At 37.2% G+C, this 18995-nt stretch overlaps 1 protein-coding gene across 1 annotated transcript; it reads right to left on the reverse strand.

Annotated features, from left to right (window-relative positions):
* Positions 1-12123: 12123 nt before the first annotated feature.
* LOC108968409 (probable cytochrome P450 6a14) lies at positions 12124-14098 on the reverse strand. The gene is made up of 2 exons (XM_018932444.1): positions 12832-14098; positions 12124-12768 (listed from the first exon to the last, which is right to left on the reverse strand). Exons 1-2 carry the CDS (start codon positions 13925-13927, stop codon positions 12353-12355), a joined length of 1512 nt encoding a protein of 503 aa, XP_018787989.1. The 5' UTR covers positions 13928-14098; the 3' UTR covers positions 12124-12352.
* Positions 14099-18995: the final 4897 nt, after the last annotated feature.

Below are 18995 nucleotides of genomic sequence, written 5' to 3' on the forward strand. Positions count from 1 at the left end.
TTTTTTCATTTAATCATGCTTTTTGACCAGCAAACTTGCGGCATATCAGCATCACTGTCTGCACATCCCATGGCACCGAAGGTTTAAATATACTTATCCTAACTATATTGCGACTTCTGGCAACGTCAGTGACCATATAAAATACTAAGCCTTTCTTTTATATTTCGGAATTTAGCCAAACTGCTGCTACAATCTGGCTACTTACAGCTTTTTCGTAAAGTTCAATATTCTTGAAGTAATACATACAGCTTTTGACATACCAGCACTATTTGTGTTGTTAACATAACTTAAAATATTCATCTCGATCAATTAAATGGAATTAAATCGCGAATTTTGACGTGTGTTAACACTCAGTAGCAGTGTATCTATGAGTTTTGTTACATTTTTGACGGTGAAGCTCATACAAGGACCGGTATTAATCCACGGTTTGGAGAATTCGATCATACCAAGACAAGTTTCGTGAATTTCATTACGCAATCAATTATTTTTTTAGAAAGTATGCTTTTTACAAATTGATATTGTAAGTTCGTCACCATACTAAGGCATTAGTGGGACTAGCATATATTCTATTTTGCATTAACATTTGACTGCAAAAATAATTTGTTCACGTAACAAACAAACAAAAAAAAAAAAAAAAAAAAAAAAAAAAAAAAAAAAAAAAAAAAAAAAAAAAAAAAAAAAAAAAAAAAAAAAAAAGGCAATTGCTGGAATTAAACGTATATGTATATACATACATATGTATTCTTGATCACGATGAAGAGCTGAGTCGATTTAGTCATGTTCGCCTGTATGTACACGAACTATGTAGTTCCTCAGTTTTAGAAATATCGCACACACGTTTCTCATCCCAAGAACTTGCTTATTTATTAGAATCGCCTATATAGGACCATTATATGCTATATCATCATACAAACTGATCGATAAAAAACAAATACTTGTATAGAAAACTAGTTAATTTGACATGATGTCTTCAAGAGTTTTTTATAAAATGTACTTTATAGCTTGCAAAGTTAGTTAAAGCAAAAAAGGTTGTAGTGAAATCGGAGAGTATGAGATTAGTAGAGTTACTTTGCTGACATAATTTTACTGGTGTTTCGCGTTCAAACCAGAGTTGAGTGAAGTTGAAGTAGAATCAGTGTTGGCTAGAGCGCAATCTGAAGCATATGTTCCAATGATCGGGGAGGTCGCTGAAAAATTACAAACAATTTATAGACGAACCTATGTTTAGATCTATGCGTTACCATATGATCTTCGCCTTGCTTGTTTTATTTGTGTCTATTAACCTTGCTATTTCAGCTTAGAGTACGTACATATATTTTCCGAATATTTAATTATTGAGTTGTTTGTAATTATGTCTAATTGTTCAGGCTGATCTCACGACTAATTTAGCATAATGAGTCTTAAGAGCTTAAAATCAGCCCAAAATGATACATAAATCACATTGCAACAATAAAAGCGTAAGTGCTTAATGCTTGGCATGCACAATGAAAGTTGCCTTTCAACAAAAACATTTTACTTTCAACACCAATAAACTGTTTTGTAAACCAACACATACACACGCATGCGCACAAGGATAAAACATTGAAATTAATGCTGCTGTTGACGGCTAAAGAAGATGTTGCATGCGTGTGGGTGCGTGTGTTTGCGCAGCGGACGTTGCAATGCAGCTGTTGCAGGCATGATTACACAATGCCGCCTCAACGACAGCAACGAAGCTTTCATACACACAAAGCGGACTTACCGCAAGTACATAAATTCTATATATTCATATGCGTAACAACAAATAATGGACAATACTTACAAAGATGCAGTGGAATTATATATATCCTCATAGGCGCCACGCCCAAAGTTCTCACGTTTGGTTGTAGAAGTTTCATTGAAACTAAACGAGATTATTTTAAGTCTTCCGAATTGAGGCGGAAATCGATAGAGCCTTCGGAATGGCACCCTTTGAGCAGCAATTGTAGAATTATATATGTGCTGTACCCATCAAATTTGCTCGATTTTATTGCTGATAACTGCAGCGCGATTTTGACCGAAATGAAGGAAAATTTGTCTATTGTCGTCTAGCGTTGAAATCCCATTGCTTTCTGCTTTCTGCATCGCTTACTACTTCCTGCCCATCGTAACAATATGAATCGATTTGTTACTGTGTCTGATTGCTGCCGGTTGATATGATTTATACGCTCCGCTGGTTGGCATTTCCAAACTCTAATGAACCGAGATGTTAGCGGCGAGAGAAGAGAGCATAAAGAAGTAGATGATTATTGATGTACACAATAAAGCCACAATAAAAGTGCGTGCTCAGCTCAGGCTCAAAATAGCCAGTATTCTTTGTTAACAAACTCACTGATATAGCGAGATGTCTACCTCACTTGGACAGCATACAATGTCGTTCCGTTGTCTCACACAAAACTTCTATATAATAGATCGTAAAGCCCTTACAATTCGACAAATGGCCTTGAGACTATCACAAATTTTTCGTGCCAAGTAATGTCAGTTTCGATTAAGTCTTCTGGTTCACCGAAGGTAAGACTGCCGAGATGTTTCAGTTTCAGTCTTGCAAAGGTTTGATAATGGAATGAAAGTGTCTAGATGTTTGCACATCACCCTCTTCTACACAACTTTAACAATTTGCGTTCGTTAATATATTTAGCTTTACAGTATGAATGCCTATTGGGCAATGTCTACTAAGAGCCCTTATGATTGCGACAAAATCAACTTTATTAAGGGTAAGTAGTTCAGTAGATCGATCATCTGCATTCTACACAAGGCCAAAAGTATGCCGTAGTCACAGGAGCTGGTCATCGGTCAAGGCCTGCTAAGCGCACGTGCGGTCCATTGCTCAAGATACTAATGGTGATTCAACTCGGTGCCATTTTGATGTGAGCGGAGCAAGGATGTAGACTCTGGCTAGCTCATTGGCCTTACACAGCGAGGACAGACACTCCTTGACTAGCATTGAGCGTATAGTTAGCGAGCACTTGTATTGTCTCTCTGCTGTCATATTGAATACTAGCCTGCCAGAAAGGGGTTGCACTTCGTAGCAGGACGTCTATCGATATCTTGGTAGCAGAAACTTCCACCGAAAAAACACTACTCCGGTCCGTCACCTTTAGCTAACATTAACAAAGAGCTCCTTGCAGGAAACTGCTCCGGCAACCTTTCCTTCTAGCTTCGGATCCTGGAAAAAGATTACTTCGCCTTCCTCCAGATTCCTTCTCATCCACATATCCCTCGTCGATACTGAGCAGAAGAAAGTCACCACAGGTAGCCTTCGCGACGCGTAATCAAAGTTTTCAGACCTGCAGTTAGAGGAAGAGAGAATCTTCGGCCTCCTTTATATTTCCATTCAATGAGGGTGTTTTTTTTTACGTTGCGAATCCCAAATCCAACGCATAATCCCAAGGAAGTATGGTTCGGTTTCTCATTTTAGCACGCCATCAAGCGAATGTTCTTTAACTACCCAGAAGATGCTTGATCTAAGGCCGGAAGTCGTGAGCTGCTTGAGCCATATGTAAAAAACAAAAAAAAAAAAACAAAAAAAAAACAAAAAAAAAAACGTTTCTGGCCACTCTCAAGTGAATGGCACTCAGGGAATTTTTCTCACTTGCGTGTACTTCTACATATGACTTCATCCTTCATAAGTTGTTTCATATTTAGTCAATTTGGACGCATAAATCCTCTGTGCTTCTTAGTCTGTGGATGTTACCTTTGTTGCTTACTCTTTTTGTATTTGCTAAAGCAAAAGCTGTTTGATAAATACTTCATAGTACTAACTTGAATATAGTTCTAGGCATTTTTCCGGAGGTTCACGACTTATCTTAACTTTGGCATGCTTCTGTTCAAAATGAATGACTCATATGGAAACAAAATCAAATATTAGATAAAACTATATAAAAATAAAAATATAAAACTGGAAACATTAGCAACCACGTATGCTTTGCATGTAGTAATATTTTGGTGTCACATTACAAATAAATCAAATATAAGCAATAGATGCGAAGATGGAATGCGGAAGGCCTCAATGCAACCAATTAGATATTAATGATGCACGGCGCTGTGTGGAGTCATACTTCCAGTACGATATGTACCTAACTCTCTCACATTTTTGCTATTGTTGCCACAGCAAATGTCAATCGAAATCAGATTAATTCAATTATATGATACCCTAATGCCAGCTTGCAACTATGCTAACGCTGAGCATAATACCAGCAAAGCAAATAATAAGCCGCCAACAATGCAGTCAATACTGCTGTGATCCATAATTGCAACAGAAAACAATAGCAATAAATGCGCTGCTTCATCCTCGTGCTTATTCTTTCCGATCGTTCTTTGAAAAATGAAATTATATTTGATTTGTTTATTTAGTCGTGTTTGTTTCATAGCGTCACTGTGGATGAGCGCTACTTGTGCGTATGCGTACTGGTATTGGTGTGTGTGTGCGGCAAATTTCTGCTTTATTTGCTAATTAGCAATGCAGCATTCCAATTGACAAGCGACAAGCACCAAGGTTACACATTTCACAGAGAAATAACCATTTTAAATGAAATGAGAAATTTGTTTCTGCTGGCATTTGATTCGATCAAGCAATTTTTCATTATTTATATACATACATATATATAGTTTTATTGATGCGGGTTCCCACAATTTTAATTAAACAAAGCTAGAGTTGCTGAAAATATTCCATAAATTAATGCGCAATATCTTGATAAACAAAATGGATTTGTGTGTGGTTTATTAATATTCTAAAGAGGAAAGATTTGATTGTTTTTTGCTTAAATTGAGTATGCAACGAAACTACTTGACGGATTGAGAAACTAATCCACTCTCAGGAAGGCTCATTCTCTCCGGTGCACATAGACTATATTATATTTTCAAAAAACTTAGGGATTCTTACTAGACCGACAATAGTTTTTCAATAGCTCGCTGTTCATATCTCATCGCCTATAAGAGGTTCTCTTCCTTAAAGTGCGATGACAAATACAGCGATATAGCTTTATGGTTTCAACAAAAGCGGAGGTCAAGAAAGAGAACTAGTAGTAATCGAAAAAAGAGCGCCAGAAATCGGTCTGTACCGTACTCTCTCTAAGGCTTCTAAATTAAATTGACTTTAGAGTGGATGTTTCTAAGATTACCTGTTCGGTTCGTATTACAATATTGTGACTGTTGACGGAACATGGTATTTCCAATACGATCCCAAAACAAAACTCAAGAGTGCTGAATGGAAGGCACCGGACGAGACGAAACTCAAAAAATCGCGCATGGAGAAGTCAAAAGTGAAGACAATGCTGATTTGTTTTGATGATTCCAAAGGTATTTTCCACAGAGAATTTGCTCTACCGGGCCAAAACGTTAATGCGGTATTCTACCTTGGAGTTTTGAAGCGTTTGGTCCGCCGTATTCGACGTGTTCGGCCCGAATATCGCGAAGATGAAGCTTGTAACCGATTATTTGACCGAAAATCAAATTTTAACCATTAACCACTCCCCGTATTCACCTGATATAGCACCGTGCGACTTCTTCCTTGTTGGAAAAATGCATTTGCCCATGAAAAGAAAGCGTTATGTGATCGTAGAGGGCTATTCAAAAGGCTTGCATCGGCATACTGGCGGCCATACCGCCCAACGAGCTAAAACACTCTCTCGAAATGCTTTTGGACCGTGCAAAAAGCTGTATTGAAGCAGAAGGAGACTAGTTTGAATACAATAAATTAATTTTGCTGAAAAAACCATTTGCTATGTTGTTTTTTTTTTTTTTTTTTTTTTTTTTTTTTTTTTTTTTTTTTTTTTTTTTTGAATTTCACAATATTTTTTTTTTTTTTTTTTGTACGTCATGTTTACTTTGGAACAATACTCTGGTCTGTAAGAGGAGTGTCACGGGTGAAGCTAGAAAGTATTTCGTTCTTTATAGGTTATGCAACACAACCAAGAAGATCGGGACTGAGTCGACACAAAGACCTATTAGATGTTTGTGAGAAGAGAAAAGAAGAATCAGCATTCCTTAACCGAGAATGTTATAAAAAATACAAAAAACATATGGAAGGAGTAGATTTATGTGTTTATACTGTCTCTCACTACCAAAATGCTGTACGGGAAACACAGTGATGGTTGCTACTGTTCACAAACAGTCTCATCACACAACACAGCTCTATTGTATGGATAGAAGAAAGATCCACTGTCTCACCGCAAGAAGAATAAATCCAAATCTCACAGCTAAATTGCATTCAAATCAGTTGTTTAAGACTTATTGAAAGCCTCTGCATTGATTTTATACGAATAAAATTTTTTTCGCAAAAACGGTTAAATTGGGTTAATATGAAAAAAGGATCTGAAAAGTCAGTTTATATGTATGAAAACTATATTCTACAGTGGTCCGATATCGACGGCTACGATATACAAAGTTTCAAATCGATATGAAAGACTAGTTCGCGCAGAACAACCCAACTTTGGGCTTCAGCAGAAGTGAAGTATTTGGTCTGCTAATAGAAAGATCGAATCAAATTAGTTAAATATACAATTTATGAATTAACGTTCCGTTATTTAACAAAGCCAAACCTTCGGAGTATAAACTAACCCAATCTCCCCTATTTTAATGTTAAATCCAAGTTAAATTTGGTTATCTCCAATTTCGAAGAAATTCAACTGAAAAAGGCACACAAATACTCAAGCACTGGTAAGATTAAGCATACTTTTCATTTTAAAGATTATAAATTCAACTGACGTCAGGCATGATAAAATAATCTCCATATGTGTGCACATTACTTTATCCCCATCGCTTAGCGCTAATAAGAAGCTCCTTTTCACCTGACTGAAGATAACTTTTCTAATATATTTTTCGCTTTTGCATATCGCTAAATTCGCACGAATTTTTCAATCCCTGCGAAGGTTGCTGCCATCCACCCTGATGCTACACACCATTTGATTTATACATTTTGCTGTCAACGCTTGCGGCGGACGCCAACGCGCGCGCGGTCGGTAACCGAATTGAAAGTTGCGAAAAGTTTTGAAAGCGGTGATAATTTATCGCGATTATCAACGCATTGTTGAGTGCGCAAATATTTTATAATTTATGTATACACATTATTTGCAGCAATCTTTGGTGGCGCTAATTCGTCTTCTGTACACTGTACTCCCCAGCAGCGCGCAAAATGGTATTGAAACTTGTAACTCACGCGGCCCCCGCACCACTCAAAATCCCCACAACTCTGAAGTGTCTTAAGACGGGAATCTCAGCGCTTATGCACACACCCATATACAGACACTGCTTTACATCATAATGATTTTTTTCGTATGCGCTTATTCAATTTCACCTCCAAGACGTAGCGCTTCCGTTGATTCTTCCTACATTTCAAGGAAAATCGAATTTTCTTCCGCACGCAGTATTCCGCCCCAACTATTTGATGCAGTTACGAGTACGCCAGTTATGCTTCAAATAGTTACTTTTGTAATTGTATTTACATAGCAGGAAACGGAAATGTTTGTACGCCATTTTGACGTGGGAGGAAGCAGCTACAAGTGCTGTGTACTCGCTCCATCTCTAACTACGGTCCCATTCAATTAGTTTAAATATCAGAAATATTGAGATATTTTATTTGTCAATGGTTTGCGTAAACGTCATCCTTTTATCTTAATTTCTCTGGAGCACCCTCACCCTCCATGCGCTGAAAACGTTAGTTTGTCACAAAATAGCGTGGAGTGTTGATTCTATTAGCGCCAACTGTATTTGAAAGCAAAATCCTTCCTCAACTTCTGCTCTTAGCTTAAAGCGATTGCGCTTGAATGCCTTCGCATCTGTCCAAAAATCGTGTCCATTTATATGCAGCTCTTCTTTAGTAGCCCACTGCCTCCAAGTCGCTCTTCTTCACTGTGTACCCATGCCTCAAAAAGAGCTCGCAGTTTGTAGGGATGGAAACCGCGAGCTCTTATACTTTCAAACAATATTCCGCTAGTCTTATATTATATCATTTCGCATGCGGTACGTGTTGCAAGCACTTGCTGCAATCAAATGTTCCCAATTTCCCAGTTGGCACACGAAATTTGTGCAACTGAAACAAATTCGCTGCGGTTTTAGCAGCTACAAATGACACCACAGTCGCGACAAAGACTGCAATATCCAAATCAAATGTAATCCTTGGTGGAAGTTAACTCAGAAACAAGAAAGCTAAATAGCCTTCACATATACAAAATTGTTCTTACAAGAACATTGGTCGGTTGATACGTATGAATAGCTGTATGTTATATGTAAACAATTTCTTCAGTGAATGCATACTTGCCTTGGATAAAAACCCTTGCAAAATCTTATGAAGAGTTCTCCTCAAATGAGAAAAGTTTTCCATACAAGCACTCGATTCAGGTCTTTCAGTTCCTATGACATATATCACATAGCTATAGTGATCCCATACCAAAGGGGCAAATTCTTGGTGAGAAAAGAGCGGGTGGAAAAAACAGACTTGGCCAAATCGATAAAGGGCGCCAAGCTGATTATTTCTAAAAGCCTTTATAGGGGATATGACGTTTCCTTTTGGGGGTTACAAATATTGTAGCAAACCTAATATATCCTGTTCAGGATATAATGTGTGTATCTGTGCTTGATTTGTGTTATAAATCTGTTGAGCATAATTTTTAATTATTTATACATTATAATCTTGATGAGCTACACCACCATTTTTAATCAACTCTCTGGAATTTTTTTGGGAACTTCGTAATTTGTGAATCTCCACTGAAGATTGGCAGAATCTAGAAATATTTAAGTTGAGAGAGTCCAACTACGCTATTAATCAAATTTGTGAATTATTGGTCAGAGCAAAAGTCGTAAAGAGGGCAAATACTGGGCAAAAATGCGAAGGCTTTTCAAAATTGGTATGGAATAGAAGCAATTTGGGGTTTTTCAACAAGGAGCTACAAAAGTAGACCTATAGGGACGGCAAACAACGCCATATTTTTTCCGCTTTTTTCACATTTCGTTTCAATAAAGTTTGCCACTTCATCATGGCAAGATGTACGATCCAAAATTATTAAAATTTATTACCGAAATTCGGAGACAGTGGCCTTGACTTAAAGAGCGCTACGCCGAATTTATGAGATAAGCAAATTGAGAGTCTAGTAGGAAAATTTGAATCCATAGGCACAGAACAAAATGTCCCCGCGCCAGTAAAATAAAGAAGAGCTCGTAGTGTCAAGAATATTGTTGCCACTTGAGTATTAATTGAGGAAACCCCAAATCAGTCGTCGTTTTCAAGCTTTGAGCATCTCTGTGACGTCGTTGTGGCAAATTTTGCATCACCTACATCCTTACAAGATGAAATTCACGCAAGAACTGAAGCCGCTTATCCACTAGAATCGCCGTATGTTCATGACTTGGGCTCATCTTCAGCGATGAGGAGCATTTTTAGCTGAATGGCTTCACCAGTAGGTCAGACAGCAATCCACATGTACTCCATAAGTCACCATTGCATTCTGAAAAAACTACGGCTTGGTGCGGTTTATGGGCCGGCGACGTCACTTCTTCCGCGATGATCAAGACCGGCACATTACTGTGAATGGGAATAGCTACCGCTCAATGATAACCGAATATTTTTTGCCCTAATTGAATGATATGGACTTGGACAATATATAGTTACAACAGGACGTAATTGTACAAATAGTTACTACACCTTAGCGTCTGATTTCACGACTGAATTTCTAGTTTGCTATAGTTGAAATAATCTTATATACCTTTATGGGCACCAATCATGAGAAGTTTCCCATCACTCTAAATTAAAATCTTAATTTCCATATACAGGGTGGGCCAAGAGAAACCAAGGGGTGTAAAAGTTTAATAACTTTTTCGTTTATTAATTTTTTTTTTAATTTTTTCTTTCAGATTATATAGACAACACTTAGAGAATTTATAATGGAGAGCTACACAACTGAACAGAGAACCAGAACAATGGAATTTTGTTATTTAAACCAGAGATCAATTATTTTAACGCAAAGAGCATATTGTCAACATTTTAACGTCAGAATTTCGCCCTCTGAAGCAATGATTCGTTGCTTAGTTGATCGTCATCGCCAACATGGCAGCGTAATAGATTTGCTTCGAACCGGTAGACCACGTTTAAGTCGCACTGCGGAAAATATTGAACGAGTACAGCAAAGTGTTAACGAAGCACGAGAAACATCTGCCAGAATGCGTTCTGCTCAGCTAGGAATGTCTCGTACGTCACTACGGCGCATTTTAAAAAAATATTTACAGTTATACCCATATGAGTTGCAAATGGTGCAAGAACTAAAACCCGCAGATCATCGGCAACGTCTAAATTTTGGAGTTAAGTTTCAAGAGTTGGCCAGAAATGAAATCAAATTTATTAAAAATTTGTTTATGAGTGATGAATTTTATTGTCATTTGAATGGCTTTGTTAATAAGCAGAACTGTAGGTTTTGGGGTTCTCAAAATCCAAGAGCCATTCATCAACGCCAATTACACCCCATCAGGTGTACAGTAGGGTTTGGGATCACATCTGAAAACGTCATTGGGCCTTACTTCTTCGAGAATGAAGATGGAAGTGCTGTAACCGTAAATGGAGAGCGGTATCAGTTTATGATAGAAACTTTTTTACATCCTGCTCTTGAAAACAGGCCTGGTAAGTGGTTTCAGCAGGACTAAGCTACTGCCCATACTGCCCGAGACACAATGGCACTTTTAAGTCAAATTTTTGGAGGGCGAATAATTTCCAGAAATTCGGGAATTATTTGGTCAGCGCGATCGCCAGATTTGACAGCATCCGACTATTTTCTTTGGTTTTATTTGAAGGAGCGAGTGTATGTGAACAAGCCAGAGACAATCCTTGAACTCAAGGCAAACATTGGGGCAGAAATTCGAACGCTACAGCCACAAGTTTTAAAAGATGTTATGGAAAATGCTCTAAAAAGAGCCCATCAGTGCGAAGCTGAAAATGGCGGTCATTTAAGAGACATCATTTTTCATACTTAGTGTAAAAAAATTTCCCTTTTGCATATTATATAATCTGAAAGAAAAAAAATTTAATAAACGAAAAATTTACACCCCTGGTTTCTTTTGGCCCGCCCTGTATAAGGGTTAACAACGATCGCGTCATTTAAATTACACATGACTAAATTACAGTCGTATAAAATAAAATAAAAGCAGTTTGAAAAAAGTCAGCTCATAAAAGTTCACACAATGTTATTGCTAAATAATTATTAGTTGTCTTAAAGTGTACTATACTTGGGAGATTTATATATAATTTATATGTTAACTCGCATATTTACGTGTTTTCAATATTTCTATGCAAATGGAGATTTTTATGGTGAGACCATTATAAATGCAATGCATTTAAGCAAACTCTATTCATATTATAATATTGAGTTCACAGTCACCTCCCCTCATTTTAGCCTTATCTTATGAATTGCGTCATTATGTTAGTTAGCGAGTACGGAGGCTTACAAGTTTAAAGCTAACCACGCCCAGATTTGATGAGCAGCTTTTCTAGGACCCAAAATAGTTTGTAAGAATTAATGTTCATAGACTTAAGTAACTAAATAAAATGCTAGCCGAATTCTAACAACAAAATTTTGAGGCTAATTAAGAAAAAAGTTTAGTGTTATGAAATGGGTAAGAGTATAAGAAAATGTATCTACGAAGTAACTAACGGGTTTTCGCAAGACATGTTAATAACTAACAAACTGTACTTATCAAACCAAATTTGTGCGGCGCTGCATAGCTCTTAGGCTATAAACAACGAAATATGTGAAACTAAGAGCAGCTAAGCAAGCAAATTATAGAGAGCAACTCACTGTTATCGCAACAATGTTTAACCAATGCCGTCGCCACTGCAGCTACCATCCATTGACTGAGAAATCGCTGCAATATGGGCGAGCAATTAACAAGAGCTCTCTCGCGATAGAACAATAATTTATATTGGAGAATCTAGAATATTGTAGAGAGAACGAAACTCAAATATAGTAGTAGCAGCTGTTGAAAATTTGGCGATACAAAAAAAAAAAAAAAAAAAAAAAAAAAAAAAAAAAAAAAAAAAAAAAAAAAAAAAAAAAAAAAAATTATAATAATAATAATAATCATAAATAAATAAGAATGTATAAATGTTTGTATATTTACGTCTGCTTGTCGTGTAGAATATAAATCAATTAATTGAAAGAAAATCTTAGATAATTATGCTTGAGAAGCAACGAAAATACAAAAAATCTCCATATATATAATACGCTTGTCATATTTGCGTGCATTGATGAAGTTCATAAATCACAACTCAGCGCTGCCTTTTGCTCAATGAAAACGTAGAAATATCGTAAAAAATTATTTCGAAAAATATGCCAAAGTAGCAGCTTATAACCAGTTAGACGCGTTCCACTCGTAAATAGATGCCATTCTCCGCTTCTATGATAATGTTTTTTTTACTAAGCTTAATGGGATCTTCGGTGCGAGCTGAGTGACTGAACTTGTAGTCGCGCAGCAAGTGTACGAGCCCCACCTTCGTCTGCATTTTACCGAAACGCAGACCAATGCAACTGCGTGGTCCATCGCCGAAGGGCAGAAAGGCGCAGCTATGACGCTTTTCTACGTTCTCTTTATCGAAGCGCGTGGGATCGAAACGATCGGGGTCAGGGTAGATTTCAGGATCGTGATGTATAGCATCGACAGGAATCACAACTGAAGTGCCCTTCTCCAAGATCAGTGATGAGTTGGGCACACGATAATCTGAAGTGACTGTGCGCACAAGTTGCGCCAGTACAGTGTATTTACGCAGTGTTTCTAGATACGAAAATAAATGAAGTTGTTTAAGTTTTACACACATAAGTTGATTAGTGGACATACCGTTGACAACCTTCTCCAAATACGACATTTCCTTTAACGCTTCATATGTGACTTCGTTTTTGTGAGCGCTCAATACGTTCACAATTTCTTCGCGTAGTTTATCTTGTATCTCTGGATTCATTGCCAGCTCATAGAGACAAAAAGACATGGTGGTCGATGAGGTGTGGAAACCGGCAATAAAGAAGACAAAAGCCTGCGCAGCCATCTGTAGCAAAGTCAAGCCCTGTGACAAATCTATGCCCTCATGCTTTGCAGCCGACTCTTGATCCTCAGCCATCATATCGATTAGCATATCCATGAAATCATTTCGCTTCACCTTGTTCTTAATTCGATACTCGACGGTTTTCCGCACAGCGTCAATAAAGAACTCAGACACCTCGTCATTTAGTAGTTTAAAACGCAATTTTTTCGCGATTTTCGGATTAAATATTATAAGCGCCTGTATTAGCTGTGAGTGGCGCGGCTTCTCGAAGATAGAACGGCCATAACAGCGAAATGCGGCATTTGGATCCGACAGGCTGTTGCATTCAATACCAAAAGCGCATGTGCCGATCACGTCTGTGGTGTAACGTGCGCTTAATTCCTTCACTTCGAATTCCGGCGCCAACTGACCGCAGGTACGACTGAGATTCTCCGCTACCGCCACCACTGTAGGAAACATAAATTTCATTTTGCCCGAGGAGAAAACGGGTGTCAACTTATTACGTAAGGAGCGCCATTCTTCGCCCTCCAGTGTCAGCAAATGACCCGAGAGCGGTTCATCGCGTACATTGTTGAATGCACCGCGATCGTGAAAGCTTGAAAAATCCTTAATGAGTATATGCTTGATTAAGTCCAGGTCAACAATGAATGCTGATCGCAAAAAGAACATATAAATGCCACCAATTGGTGCGCCATCTCGCTTGTAGCGTTTATAAAGTCGTGAGTTTATATCCCGAAAGTGAAACTCACGCCCGATACCGTTCATATTGCCAAGTCCATAGATAGGGTCTTCTTGTGGAATACCAAGGCGCGCCCAATAGCTATAATGGTTATGCAAATAAAGCAGCACCAACGCCACAACGACCAGCGCGAACGATAAGACGACATATGACATCTTACTCCGCTTGACTTTTGTACTGCATACAAAAAAAACCTCAAAAATTGTAGTTATCACAGGTAGTGATATACTATATACAAGCGATGAATGATGTGTGATTACAATTAGCCACTGACCGATTATGATTGAAATTATGGCGCGTTGATTCAAACACTTTTAGACTCTCGCAACGCACTTAGTGAACTGTTTGGAAGTGAGACCGGCTACTGCGTTTTATGAATAAACAGGTTCGCTCTCTCATACTCACTGGTGGAGTCAGAACAAATGGTCAGGTATAGCCAAGTACATGTGTACCTGCATACATTTGGTATACTATATAATTATGAGCTAACACACTTTACTCGAATTTATTCATTTACAAACAGTAAGATATACTAGAACAGAGGAAACGTGAGAGGAACTGTGATTATAAGTGATAGTGAGAGTGAAGCAACCCAGTGAGAACATTGTAAATTTTGTGTATATTTGCAAATTTATTTCATTGTTGCATTACAAAAGCTTTTTCGAGCATCTTCTTTATTAAATATACATTCAAAATCAAAGAAACTAATTCGGCAAGGAATATTTGTCTTTGGCTTTCTGGAGATAAACACTTTATCTATGACATAGAAATGCTCTTGCAGTGTACCAACGACCTCTTTTCTGCTAGGGTACATTAAAGTTGCTTACCACAACTTAAATTATAGTATAAACAAAATACCACAGCGATGCATTATTGATAAAGATAGATAGCATTGTTGAAGGTTCGCCTAACTAAACTGCCGAAATATTGCAACATACGACTGCTAGAAATTGTTTCTTGCTAATTTTGGGTTGCTAAAACCGAAAATGATAGTAAAAATTTCCTAACCATTAGAATTTTTCGTATTGTAGAAAAGGAGTGTAGGGCTCATCTAAACTTCAAATTTGTAATAAAAACACCTCATCATCATTTCATATTTGTTGAGTAGTGTAAGTATTGTTATTTAGCGCTTAATGCGCCAATAAGTGATCACTAAACGTCAGAGAGTAACCGTACTACTTAAGAGAGTAAATGTGCTTCCGCAGTAACGAAAAACACATGTGAAAGAGTACGAAATAATTAAGAAAATACTGGACAGCATTGAATCACTCTTTACACAAACACATGTAAGCCTTATCTCGCAGGTGCTCAGGCATAAATGTGTTAAACAATTTTAGATTTAATGCTGTCAGAGAACAAATAACTTTCGACGTTGCAATACAAATATTTGGTCGAAGTAATGCTCAAGGTAATATGAGTAATACTATATATAGGATATTGTGACAAAATATTGTGACGGAAAGTGTAAATAAAACGCAAAATGTTTAATTATTCATCAGTATTACTTCAGGCCCCTTCAAAGTAATCCCCAACAAATGTAATACACTTAAGCCACAATTTGTACAGTCCTCTAAAAAATTTTCGTAAGCGCTTTTTGGGATGGACTTCAGCTATTTCCGCGAATTTTTGTTTTTTCTCTTCGATCGACGGAAAACGGGTTTCATGGAGAGGGAATTCAGGCTTTGGGAATAAGAAGAAAAGAAAGAAACAAAAAAAAAAAAAAAAACACGGAGCCAGATCTGGTGAATACGCTGGTTGATCGATTGTATTATTTTCGTTTTTGGCTTTATTCAGCTTTGTCCGGACGTTTCGAGCAACAACCCATTTAACACTCGAAATATCCACCAAAATCATTACAACGGACTCGACGGACAGATGAGCTCGACATCTCTGTAACATTTTGCTAGACGATTTTCATCACCATTTGAATATTTTCATCAGTTGAAGAGGTCGAAGGTCGTCCACTCGTAGGCTTGTGATTTTGATAAAACTGACCACTCCGACGATCACAGTAATATATTTTTAATATAAAAGAGAATTACTATTTTCAAAAGAGTATATTTTGTAATTATGTTCATGGATCGAACCGTTTTTTAATTTTTATGCACTCAACAAGACATTTCAAGTTTGCCACGAAGTATTTTAATACCCAGAAGAAAACGCAGCAAACGGCGCTATCGGATCACGTAGCTGTCATACACGCTGAACGTTCGTATTGGAAAGAAATATGACCAGATATCTTCACAAAAGTTCGCATGGATTATTGCCTAAGGCCACCATTAAACCATTCTGAGTATATTTATCGTAAAATACGAGAAATGTCACTAATATTTCGAGATTAGAGAACAAAAACAAAGTTTATTCATCGAACTACATTTTATTGTTTTACAAAATATTCTACCCCCCCGGGATCTATACACTTTTGCATGCGTTTAAACCAATTTTCGAGGCACTTTCGCTTAGTTTTGGTCAAAATGAATATTATAAGTTACTGTAGACATCACATAAAGGCGTGTATGTCTAAACGTTCTGTACTCGTTGTTGTGGAACAACAAAAATATTTAACTTTAAGGTGAACTGGTGAGTCGGCAGATTGAATGCTAGGGTTACCAAATCCAACGTAAAAGGAGCAGCTCACTATGTGAGTCGAATATATATTCGAAGTGTTCAATGCAACAAATATATACAGTAGTGTTGACGAAAATAATAGTGCGACAGCACATAACACTCCAATCTTATTGCTGACATGTTCTTTCTTGCAAATTAAACATTTCTACAATACTTTCGTAGAACAGAACATTGTTAACAAAAAAACACCAAAATGCCGTCATTTTTACTTTGCGTTGCTTTCTTTATGGTATATTTCAATATTTGTACCAAAAGTCTCTTGTTCATTAAAATAGTAGTGCTTGACGGGAATAGTTGAAAAAAATTTAATTTTTTTTTTTTTTAAATTTTAACTGACATGAGTAAGTGTATTAAAATAATGTAGTAATTGTGTGATATAAATTTATTGAAATCGCTCTTTATTTCTTGCTTAGTAGGTTGAAAAAAAAAAACCTTGCTCAATCAAAAAGCGGGAGCTAATAGTTAAATTAAGCGATCAAGGCAAGACATATAAAGAAATCGAAGAAATGATTGGTTGCACTGCTCCGATGATATTTAATTCTATTCATCATACTATTAAGCCGAAACTCGTGGTGGTAAACGCAAGACTACATTTCTAGAGGGCCGACGAATTGTGCGATGCAGCAAAGCGAAGCCTTCGGAGTCGTCAAAAATAATTAAAAATGAATTGAATCTAATGGTCAGTGCTGTCACAGTTAGCCAAAGGCTAATAGGAGCTAATTTACATGCAAGGAATCCGAGAAAAGTACCCCTTTTGACAAAGAAGCACGTCAATGCAAGAATAAAAAGTTACGAAAGACCATATGTATTGGCCCGCTCAAAAGTGGCACAATATTTTATTTACGGACGAGATCAAACTTTTATTGTTTGGTGGTATAGGCTCCAGGCACTGTGTTCGTTGTAACTCGAACAAAGGATACCACCAAAGGTATACCACAAAGGCAGTTAAGTATGGTGGGCTAAATACTATGGTGTGGGCTTGTTTCACGTATGTTGGCGATGGTCCAATCTCTTTGATCAGTGCCATTATGGAACAAGCAGTGTACATTAATACATAAAAAGATGTAATCCTACCGTATGCTAGTTGGAAAATGTTGTTAAATGCACATTTCAGCATAAACTAAGGCAAACTAGCTAATTATTGGTTCTAATCTAAAAACATTACGTGATACCGTGGCCAGCACAATCTCCGGACCTAAACACGATCGAAAACTTATGTGGCGATGTCAAGAGAAACATAACAACAGCAAAACCATCGAAAAATACAGAGCTTTGGCAAGTGTTTAAGGAGGCAAAGACTCAAATCTCTCTGAAGCGTTGTAGGGACCTTATTGATTCCATGCCACGTCGATACCTAGCCATTATAAACAACAACGGATTTACAACAAAATATTAGACCTTAGAAAACATAAAAAATATGAAATATTTACTTTTACTTTCATATTCTTAGTTTTATCGTCTTTTTGAATAGCCACTACTATTTTATTGAACAGCAAAATTTTTCAATTTTATATTAATTTAATAACTGTATGTAAACTAAAAAAAATTTTTTGGTAGATAAAACTGTAAATATATCATACATTAATTAAAAATTATGTTGTTATTAATTTCTTATCGAATATTGTACTTATCATGTGTTTTGACTGTTAAATAGTTAGTAACCACCGGCACTATTATTTTTGTGAACACTTCTGTATAACAAATTAGCTAACTTTTTTATTGGAATTGAACTTTTAAAGTAAATAATACACATTTTATCAATAGTTATTGAATGATTTCAGTGAAAGCGTTGCAAGCACAATTTGATTATTGATATATTTGTACAAATTACAATTTTACTTATAAAAGACTATTGTTTAATGCAAATGAAGCTTAATTAAATCTAATTAGGGACGTGAATGCGGGTAGCGACGCGCAGTAATAGCAATTGTGCGTAGAAATTTAATTGAAACCGCGACTTGCCACACCGCAGGCAATGCTGCGACAATTACGTATGACTGAGTGTGCTTATTTGGGGCAAGCATTGTTTGCACAGAAGAAGGCCCGCGAAGGCGAATTGCGTAAACGCATTATATGATCTTATAAATAATTTACTAAACCTTGAGGTGGACGTATTGACTACTGCCACTAGCTCTTCACAGCCTTTCATGTCTCTACTAAATAAGCGCTGCATATTACTTATGAGCGACCGCAACGTGCTGGTCATATACTCTTTGCTGGCATTGACTATATATAACAGCGCACATCGGCCACTCACTCATTTAAGAACACTAACACTTTAAGCGCAGAATTTATGACGCCTTCTTGTGTCACCTACCACAATAAACTACAACTAACTACAGCGCGGCTTGTGCGTCGGCTGCAAACAATTATTCTAGAGAATGGCCGTCAACTTTGATGGACTGCACGCTGTGACTAACTGTCCTCTTTGACAGCTGCGCTGCCAGTCTTGCTGACGAAATCAGTCAACTTGCCGGACAGACTAATGTGCTGCCATCTTTAATTCCCGCTAAGGAGCTGCTTTCACACTCCCCCGTTTAGTTTGCCCCTTTGCTGGGCAACTCTTCAAAACTTCATCATTCGAAATTTATCATA

The sequence above is a fragment of the Bactrocera latifrons genome, unplaced genomic scaffold (genome assembly GCF_001853355.1).
Source record: "Bactrocera latifrons isolate USDA-ARS-PBARC rearing strain unplaced genomic scaffold, ASM185335v1 scaffold_215, whole genome shotgun sequence".
In the NCBI taxonomy this organism is placed as follows: Eukaryota; Metazoa; Arthropoda; class Insecta; order Diptera; family Tephritidae; genus Bactrocera; species Bactrocera latifrons.

Bases quoted from the DNA above. Each gene is read 5' to 3' on its own strand.
- LOC108968409 (XM_018932444.1), bottom strand. From the start codon at position 13,927: ATGTCATATGTCGTCTTATCGTTCGCGCTGGTCGTTGTGGCGTTGGTG. The intron at 12,769-12,831 runs GTATGTCCACTA...TTTCGTATCTAG, and splicing joins TTTGGAGAAGGTTGTCAACG to AAACACTGCGTAAATACACT.